Source organism: Xiphophorus hellerii, chromosome 22, assembly GCF_003331165.1.
Source record: "Xiphophorus hellerii strain 12219 chromosome 22, Xiphophorus_hellerii-4.1, whole genome shotgun sequence".
Classification (NCBI taxonomy): Eukaryota; Metazoa; Chordata; class Actinopteri; order Cyprinodontiformes; family Poeciliidae; genus Xiphophorus; species Xiphophorus hellerii.
The window spans coordinates 9,856,924-9,866,603 of record NC_045693.1 but is presented as its reverse complement, the minus strand read 5'-3'; the positions used below and the strand labels follow the sequence as shown (position 1 = coordinate 9,866,603).

The 9,680-nt window shown below is 38.1% G+C and overlaps 1 protein-coding gene across 1 annotated transcript; it reads right to left on the bottom strand.

The window, feature by feature from the left end:
* Window positions 1–445: 445 nt before the first annotated feature.
* btbd3b (BTB (POZ) domain containing 3b) lies at window positions 446–8,687 on the bottom strand. The gene is made up of 4 exons (XM_032553802.1): window positions 7,712–8,687; window positions 6,399–6,489; window positions 2,996–3,114; window positions 446–1,710 (listed from the first exon to the last, which is right to left on the bottom strand). The coding sequence occupies exons 1-4, from the start codon at window positions 8,032–8,034 to the stop codon at window positions 678–680; spliced, it is 1,566 nt and encodes a 521-aa protein (XP_032409693.1). The 5' UTR covers window positions 8,035–8,687; the 3' UTR covers window positions 446–677.
* Between the last annotated feature and the right edge of the window lie 993 nt (window positions 8,688–9,680).

Here is a 9,680-nt window from a genome sequence, read left to right as displayed (position 1 = left end):
TATTTGGAGAAAATTACAATTGACCACCTAAAAAAATAAAATAAAAAAGTAATAATTCTGACACAAAGGATCATAATTCATGCATAAAAGGGTTAAAACACATCAACTTTCACCTCCATTTAAGTCAAATCTTGTAAATTGTATCAGAAGTGTACAAAGCAATGACATCATCATTTGGATTTTCACTAATTGCTTAAAGTTTCTTAACAAATAACTCCGTTCCGCTTGATTGACTTAAACAAGAGGCTCAGTGTATTTCAGTGTTGGTAAGTAAAAAAAATGCATAAAGTGTGTTAGCTGTTTTTTATCTGTAGAATATAAAATAAATATTTTAAAAATTGGTTGTCAAGGAGCAAAATATACTCTCCTAATAGTTCAGAAAATATTTTTCAAAATGTTAGAAATTTATGTTCAGAATTTATGAAAACACTGCAAATATAATTTAAAAAACTTCACTGATGTAATTCAGCCAATAAAATGCTAGTAGTCCATTATGAAATGGTGACGGGGCAAATTGACCAGGAGCTGGACCATTTGTCATGTCAAAATAGGTAAAGAAAACATATCACGGGTCTAACATCAAGCTGCAACAAAATAACACCTTCTGTTATGCACAAAGTGATACATTTCTGCTTCAGTAAGTGCATTAAAAATGAGAGAAATAGTTACACGTGTTGTCAAGCATAGAAGATAAGTTCAGGAATCTGCCCTCCCTGCACCCCGGTGCCGTTGGTGCTGTCTGAGGAGCACTGGAACTGGAATGTCACTTTACCACACTGTACCTCTGTCATCCCTTCCTGTCCGAAGTAGCTCAGCTCATTTCCATCCAGAACAACACTGGCAGTGTAGAAGGTATCTGGCTCAATTTGGACTGGATACTCGAACCATACTGAAAAGGTATTGCTGGACCCGTCAGAGAAGTATTTATTGAGGTTTTGTCCCAGCAGCACACCTTGACGCTTCAGCTCTATCTTGGCACTGTACTCTGCTGAGCCACAGCTAGATCCGTACAAGCCAAACCCGGCGATAAAAACTCTTTTATCCACAGCGAACTGTATGCTGTCACAGCGGCCGCGGTAGCGCCACTGATTGCTACGATAGGCACAGGACTGGAATCTGTGGCAGCGCTGCGGCGTCAGGCCCTTTCTCGGTTGACTTGCAAACTTAAGCTCAGGCTTCTTGGCTGCTGTGTACCACAAGAAGATGTCATTGGTCTCATTAAGCGTCAACACACCAGACTGGGCTGCTCCATTGGCAAAGTCATCCAGAGCCATTGTAGGGATACGTATGAGGTACATGGCCTTCCCCAGGACCTTACGCTTGTTGTCAGTAGAAGATGTGAACTCCTGTCTTTGACACTCGGCCTCGGCCCAGCTAAGTGCAGCCTCGAATACCACTATCTCTTTAGCATTGAGTGTCTCTCGCTGTAGGATGCTCTCCAGGGTCTGGGAGTCAATGTCACAGAAACCCTCTGAACGTAATGCCAGCTCAGCCTGGGCATCAATCACCTCCCAGCAGCGCTGTGTCAACTCCGGCTCCTCGAACAGGCAGCTCTGGGAGAGCAGCACGCAGGCGTTCTTGGCACTCAGGCTTGTCTCTAGGAAGTTGACGCAAGCGCGTGCCAGGTGAGGGACAATGTACTTCTTGGCAGCATAGAGAGTGGCCAGCACGGTGTCAGCAGTCAAGTCAATTTCATCACAGTATATATACCTGTTGGAGTAGAAATTGGACATTAGACACATCAACAAACTATAATGTTTAGCATGTTATTGTAAAATCAGGGGAGGTCGAATAGTAACATTATTGAAATTAGAAAATTTAATGAAAGGAAATTATTGAGATTTACCTCATTGTAAAGTCATTTATTTAGTCAATATTTAGTTCAAATTGGATCAATACTAACGAATAATAATAAATGATAAATGTTGAAGAGAAGGCTTTAGAACATTTTATTTAAAATTTGATCAAAATGCAGTTTCTGTTGAGGAATAAACCAGAAAACAGATTGAGTCCCATTTAAATTGGCTAAAACTATTAACTCAGGTTTATGTTGTTGACACCTCAGACATTTAGTTTTTTATGTTCCTGTCTAGTAAAGTGAGAGTGAACCCCTTGGTGATAATAGAGCTGAATGAGACTTTCAGAAAGAAGAATGTAGCAGCTTTTTGCTATAGTTAGGTGTTTAAAAAGTTCTCTAAATAATTTGAAATTAGCCAATACACTGTACAGAAAATAGTCTTCTAATGGAGAACACTGACAAACTACAAGCCAAGACTGGCCTGTGGTAAGGTCAACCTGAGAGCAGACTGCAAAATGCTAAAAATATTCTCCAAAAATATTTTTTGTGCTGTTGATATGAAAGTGCATCCATGTATAGCCAGAAATAGACTGCACAAGTTTAACTTTCATGAGAGATATGATGAGGGAACCATTTCTCTCCAAGTCTAACATGAAAGTCATACTGAGCAAAAACATAGACCAAACTCATCTTTGGGAGATTAGTTTAAAACTAGATAATTGAGACACCAGAACAGATGACATGTTTGGTATTTTTAGGAAAAAAATCTGTTACCAACTATAAAGCATATAGGTGGATGTTTCATGGTTTGGGGAAGCTTGTGCTGTAGCAGGACCTGAACAGCTCATCACAGAATCCACTATTGATTCTACCGTCCATCAGTGTACTTTATTTATTTATTTTTAATTTAATGAGCAAACAATGCAATTTTGGGTGTTTAACTGTAATTAAATCACTGTTCTTTCCACAGAAAACAAGAATGTGATTCTTTTTGGCATAAATGAGTAAAGGATAGTACTTGTGTACTCTCACTACAGATAATACGCTTGACTATTGCATAAACGGGTATGATAAGTCATATGAGTGTTGAGCAGTTTTATACAAAATATAACAGAAAAATGTTGATCTAGACAAAGAACATCAGTAAAATATCAGTGATGTGAGAGAAAAATAGACAAACAGTCTGAACCTCCTTACTTTAGCATTGCCAGAAATGCTGCTGGTTCCACATCCGGTATGTGAATTTCATCTTTGTTCTCTGCAAGTTCACCATAAAACATGGCATGAAACACTGAACTGCCTACAGCCAGTACGTACTGTGGAAAGAAGAGAAAACACTATGACAATGGAGAATATACATTTTACTAGCACATGAAATGTAGCATCTCTGAATCTTTGCATGTACAGGTATGGAGGTTTGAGATCAGGAAAATGATTCATGCCCCAGGACTTTTTGTCAATGGCAATATTTCTTGTTAGCCATCAATACTTTGTATGAGGGTGCAGCTTAGTATCTGACCACAATATACTGTATACATATAAAAAAAACATTAAGTAAAACCTTAACAATATAGAGTCAAAGTTTGCATACCACCAGGATGATAGATAGATAGATAGATAGATAGATAGATAGATAGATAGATAGATGGATAGAAAATATTTAATCAGAGGAATTGCCTAAAATCAGGCAATTAGGGCTTGTTGGCAATTAGAACTGCCTGATGCCTGTGATGGCAGATAAAAGCTTTTGCAATAATTACCGAGGTCGGGTTGTAATTATTTTGTTCAGGTCATTTTGTGAAACCACTAAAAAAAGCAAATGTTTGTTTTATTTCTGTGAGAACCCTGACCAACAATGACTTGTCAATAGATTATGCCTGGAAAACCTAGCCTTTTGTTTAAAGTAAACACAGTTTATAGTCTGGCATTGTCGGATGGATATACGGAAGAAAAGGTTCAATATTTTTTCTTGTTTGGATAAAAATGCAAGTATCTGAGAAAAGCTTAAGTCATAGAAATATTTAATCCTTTGATTTTCTCTGCAGTTCTTAGCCAGCTTTCCTTTTCCCTGTGGACAGGAAGGCAGATTTCTAGATACTTAACAGAGTGCACTAAAGGTTCAGTTTGCTGGAATTAATGAATTATCTGAATCATGATGAAATTAGATGCAACACAATCACCGTTTTCATTAATAGGCACGCTTCGATTAGAGACTGCAGGGCCTCAAGTTCTGTTTATAAACTCAGGTTTCAGATCTTTGTGTGGAAGTGTTTGTGCAAGCATGTGTAGGTGAAGATGTGGGTGGCATAAATTTCCTGAAATAAATTTCTCTAAATTGCAGCCAGTCAGGGGGAAATGCTCGAAAAGATGTCACTATTGTTGTAGATGCTGGTACATGCTGTAATACAATTTTCTAAAACATATTTGTTTCCTTCATTATGGAGTCACACATGCTCTTGTATGTGGATTAAGGAACAATATAATAAAAATGAATTCAATTAGTCTAAGGTCATGCTCTTCATAGATATAAACAAATTTAATGCTTTTAGCTATTTTCTTGGCTTGCTAAGGAACTAACTACAAAGATAATGGTTGTGTAATTTCCTGCCAACTGGACACAATAAAGATTGCTGAGCTGAATATCTTTAAATCCTATTGGTATAATGTCTCAGCATAAAGGGCCATCAAATCATTCTTCCATAACTGTTCTCTCTAAATGCACCAAGAGCACTGCAGCTCCAAATCATATATAATTCATTTGGTCCCATATAATGGACAAAAAGAGAGAAAAAAGAGCTATTGAAAGCTAATGTGGTTGGACGGGTGAATTTAAGGCATTAAAGGGACTTACCATATTAATCTTGTGTAATTGTGTTTAACGTAAGTAAATATGAGAGTGCATTTACAGAGGGCATATGGTCTAAGAAAAAGTTGATCTTAATTATTTATCTGAACATCTTGAAAGAGCAGTCACTTCAGTGGGCAGAGGAAACAAAGACGTTGGGCTAAGCAACATTATGTTACAAATTAGATATAATACTAACTATCTGAGCATGTAATGATAACTAAACTAGAAAAATGTAATTTTCTTAAATAAATAAATAAAGCGGACTTATTTACAGGTTTTAAATTGTAGAAATCAGCACAGGCATTAAAACAGTTGACATTTAGTTGAAACCGGCTGAAGTAGTTCTGTTCCTTGCATTTATAGTCTATTGAGAGATGAGTGGGTTTTCCCTGCTAATGTACAAGTACCTTGAAATTCCACTCTTATTTAAGAATTAAGAAGCAATAAAATATTTTTCTAGTTTTTCATCAGTAAATTATTTATTAGTAAAAGTTTGGTATCATGTTTGCAGAATACAGTTAATAATGTCTTGTGACCTGGTTAAACTTTAGTTGTTCTTTCTAACTGAAATTCAGAGACAGTAGTTAGCATAGTTACGCATCAGTTCGAAAGCTTGCTCCCTTTACTTATTATTTGTGAGAAAAATTCTGATGTTTACAAAAAAAGCCAAACATTTTTAAATCTCTGAAGTCATAGCAGATATCTGCAGAGTAAGTTATAAAGACTCAGTGACTGAAATAATTTAAGGAATGCTTAAACGAGTTAGTTGTGAATTATAGCATTATAGCATTACAGTATATGAAATCTTTTCTAAAATCTTTCCTAAGAGCATTTTCACACCTAAAGTTTATTTATTTTTATCCAAATCAGTTTTTTAGTTTAATTTATAACTTTTCCTGGTGGTTTGGTGGCTGAAAGCATGTGAAAAGAATTTAATCATATTATTAGTTTTTCTGGTTACTATTTCAGACAAAAATAATTGAATAGGTATAATGATTTTGAGAACCTGGCTTGAAGCTAGCATGTCAGTTTATGCTTAGCAAAAAAAGGAAATGCTATTTTATTTACTCTACCGCATCCCACAATGCAACGCATATCTGACTATGGCATGTCATTTGGCTGAAGTTTGCAGCCACCGACTGGTTGAGGTGTAGGATTGAGTTGGGATCACATTCAGACCATAAACACATCACTCTAGAGTTTGTTTGAAACTTTGGTGGGTTTAGTACCCGGTGTGCGGTTTAGTCCACACACTAATGCGAGTCCTTGGGTTTATATCTACCAAAATAAATCGCACTAATGGAGCAACCAAACCAAGATCACTTTAAATGGACTCAGACATGGCAGATATAAAAATACCCCAATATTTGTAAATTCTCATTCTTTTCTCATCTTCCTTTGTTGGATTTAAAGTTAGTTCACTCTAAAGCAGTTCTGAAAAGCACAGTTTGGGCTCAGACAAGGGTGAATCTATTTTGTGTGAGATGAGTGCTGAGAAGGAGACGACCCCTTCCTCTTGCTCGCTCTCTTTCAGCCTCATTTATATAAATATTTGAAGACTGTCTTGAAAAAGACACATGGTGCGGAAGTGAGAACAGAGCACAAAAGATTTCACTTCCACAGAAGCACATGATGGAAGAAGATTATTTTCATGCTTCTATGAAATGACCTTCCATGAAACTCAGCCTGCCTGATCCTTTGTTTGTTGATTTCCTTATATTGTTGCCGTTATTTTTACTGATAGATTCTTACTCTGTGGCCCGGCAGCCGTTGGGTCCTTCCAGGCTGACCCACGACAAAATGAACATCTGCCATCAGCTCATTGTTGAACATCACTGAATTTCTGAAGGGAAAGAAAAGCAGAAGAACAAAATCAGTATGTCTGTATAGCATTTCAACTGTATGGTAACATTACTGCTCAGTAGCATCTTTCATCCTTCATTTAAACTAAAACAGTCTCATCTGTATGAGTTCTCCTCATACCGCTTCTTTTTATGTTTTCTCTTTTCATAAAGACAGACGAACAAGACAAAAAACTTAATGGAAAGTCCCCGCTGTGAAAGAACGGGTCCAACAATAAAGCTGTGCTCATATATTATTGAGTACATGTCACTGGGGTGGGTAAACAGCCCCATGACGTTCTGGAGAGACAACAAAAGCCAGGTCAGAAAAAAGCCCACTCTTTGCTCCGAACAGCTGGGGCCTTTTACAGATAGGCCAAAGTAAATATTTTCCTTTTAGCACAGATCAGCCTCTTCATGTTGTGCATATCAAACACACTTGCTGCCTGTCTGTTCTCCACTGCATCAGAGCAGTGAAGGCTGGAGGAGTGGGAGAGGCTGTAAACAGAGGTCTCCCCCAACAGAAGGAGGACAGTGCTGACAGAACACCGGCAAGGGGCCGGTTACAGCTGTCGAGGTACACCAAGGTTTTAAACACTTATGGTTAACGTGCAGTTTAAAGCTGTTTCAATAATATTCCAATGAATCGGCTGGAATTGTCTCTCCAAGTGATTACTGAGCACTGCTGGTCCAGATTGCTGAAAGAAGGCTCCTACATTTTTCCCTATGTAGTCTAAAAGACTGCAACCCATTGCTCTTATTAAGATAATATTGTTTTAAATCTGATCAGCCTCAAACAGTACATCTGCTAAGCTGCAGACTGCCAGCTAGCTACCTAAGCAGATAGCCAGACCGCCTAACCTGCTAATATCAGATTGTTATACTACTATGAAGATTATGAATATTTTAAGTTGAAATGTATTCAATTTTTTATTTTGCTTAACAAATGTGTTATGAATAACAAATAAGCAAGAATTTTAACACCATTACAAATTATTTATGATCTAATTTAATAAAAGCAACTAAATTTTTATGTTTTTTGTTTTAATTTTCATTCAGTGATCCTGACACTCTCACATTCCCTAAAGCTAATCACAAATATGAAGGTCACTAGCTTGCATTAGTCCTGTCTGAGATACAGATAAATGAGAATCTTTATACAAGTTTCTCATTTATCAGTACACATGTAAATCTCCAAATAGTTGCAGTCACAAGAATCTGTACCTTTCTCTTATAGTTGAGTAGAGTCCCTGCCAGTTGCAGTTCTGTATCGTGTTGTTGTTGTTGAGGTTCTGCTGCTGGTACTCCTGCACCGTGGTGGTGGTGGTGGTGGTGGAGGATGCCGGCTTCTTGGTGGGAAAAATTTCCGCGGACATCTTCTTCTTCTTGCTCCTCAGGGTGATTATCTCATAACAGACTGGGGGCAGCTTGGAGCTGCCACTGGCATTCCCTTTTTTGGAGCTTTTGCTTGACTTGCTTTTCACCGAGTCAGGAAGCATTAAGAAGAAAGTCAGACATTTCATGTTCCTTCCCTTGGCATCGACCATGAGTGTGTTCAACTGCTGAGCAGTGGGAGAGCATGCAGAGAAGACATCCAGCAGGAGTAGCCAGGTGTGATGGAGGGCTGAGGGGGATGAGGACAGGAGAGATTTGAGCCACTCTGAGCAGTTCGGCAGCAAGAGTCCTGTGTGAGGTCTGTTCCACCAGCTTTTGGAACTGCTAGGATATGTCTCTTCTCTGTTTTATCACTTCCCTGAAGAAGGAGCTTCAAACCGATGATCTGAAGGCTTTTCTCTGATGTGAAGTTTGATCTGATGATGGAGAGCCTTTCAGGGTTCCCATCTTTACTTGTTCAGAGTGATAAGATCAGCTCTTCAAATCCACTTCTTCTCTCCTCCTCTCCTTGGCGTTCTCACTCGCTGGCTCACTGAGGGTTGTCCTGACAGCTCCAGATTTAGTATCGCTGCAGTTGTCCTCAGGCAGCACCTTTTACTCAGGTCCTGTCATTTTGCCCTCTTTCTCCCTCTGTGCTTTTCATCCCCTTTCTGCCTCTCTTCATCTGTGACTCTTTTTCTCTGTGAGGCAGGATCGTTTTTCCCCCCTCTCTTCCTTGGAGCAGACTCATCTGCAGGATGCAGGAGCTGTGAATGCTGCGCTGCTCCGCTCAGCCTCTCGTTCTGCTGACTACAGGGGTTGAATGGGAGAGCGCAGAAGAGATCGAGAGCCCCCGCATGCCCGCCCCCCTCTCAGCACAGTTTAGAGCTCTCTCAGGAGCTCAGCCAATGGCAGCAGACAGAATTCATGATTGGCTAATTCATCCTATAGGGCTGCACATGCTTGAATATGTTATTGGGTACGTCTCAATTAAAGTGGCAGTCATGTCTCATAAGAAAGATAGATTAATCCACAGCTTTTCCTTCATGTGCTTCATTTACTGAAAGCCAAAGGGTTCCATTTTAACTCCAATAAATAAGCTTAATAATTGTTTAGGTAGAATTTGATTAGTCATCATATGACATTTGTATTAAATGCAGTTGATAAAGAGTTGAAAGTATTCAATCCCCACCTATAGTGGGATTACATTACTTCACCAAAGATTTCTACCTCCAAGATGTTTCAGACAACTTTTCTTTGAAAGAACAAAAAAGGTCTTCAAAGATGTCTTTGTAAATTTTTTATCATCCTATCCAGAGAGTACATGGAGCTAAGAATACAATGTACTCTCAGCACAATGTTCTCTAAATGCATATGGATTATTTGTCCTTCTTGTTTAACTTGCACAATAGGTTTACTTTTTTCCTTTGAGGCTTTAATTGTTTATTTACACCCTTGCCACGCTATTGAGTATCTGTCCTGTATTTCAGCTGCACAAAGATACAAGACTTTTATGTAAATAACTCTCCTTCTCTGAACTCTAGAGAGGCAGCTTTTTAAAAATATATCAATTTCAATTTGGAAGATAATTTTTTCCTTTCTTATTAAATATGTTGGGACATATTTAATAATCAACAAATTCAAAGGTTTGATTGAGTTATGATCTGTAAGTAATTATTTGCAATTAATCTCATTTTAATTGAAAATTATGTCAACAAAATAAGCAACATTTTCCATTCAAAAACTAAATTGTTGAATAAATGGACATGTGAGCCCACAAAGATTTTTGTTGTTTTTAATCTCTTGTTTTGGTTATTCA

Bases quoted from the DNA above. Each gene is read 5' to 3' on its own strand.
- btbd3b (XM_032553802.1), bottom strand. From the start codon at position 8,034: ATGGTCGATGCCAAGGGAAGGAACATGAAATGTCTGACTTTCTTCTTA. The intron at 3,115-6,398 runs GTAAGAATCTAT...TTCTTTCCACAG, and splicing joins AACGGCTGCCGGGCCACAGA to TACGTACTGGCTGTAGGCAG. The intron at 1,711-2,995 runs GTAAGGAGGTTC...CTACTCCAACAG, and splicing joins GCATTTCTGGCAATGCTAAA to GTATATATACTGTGATGAAA.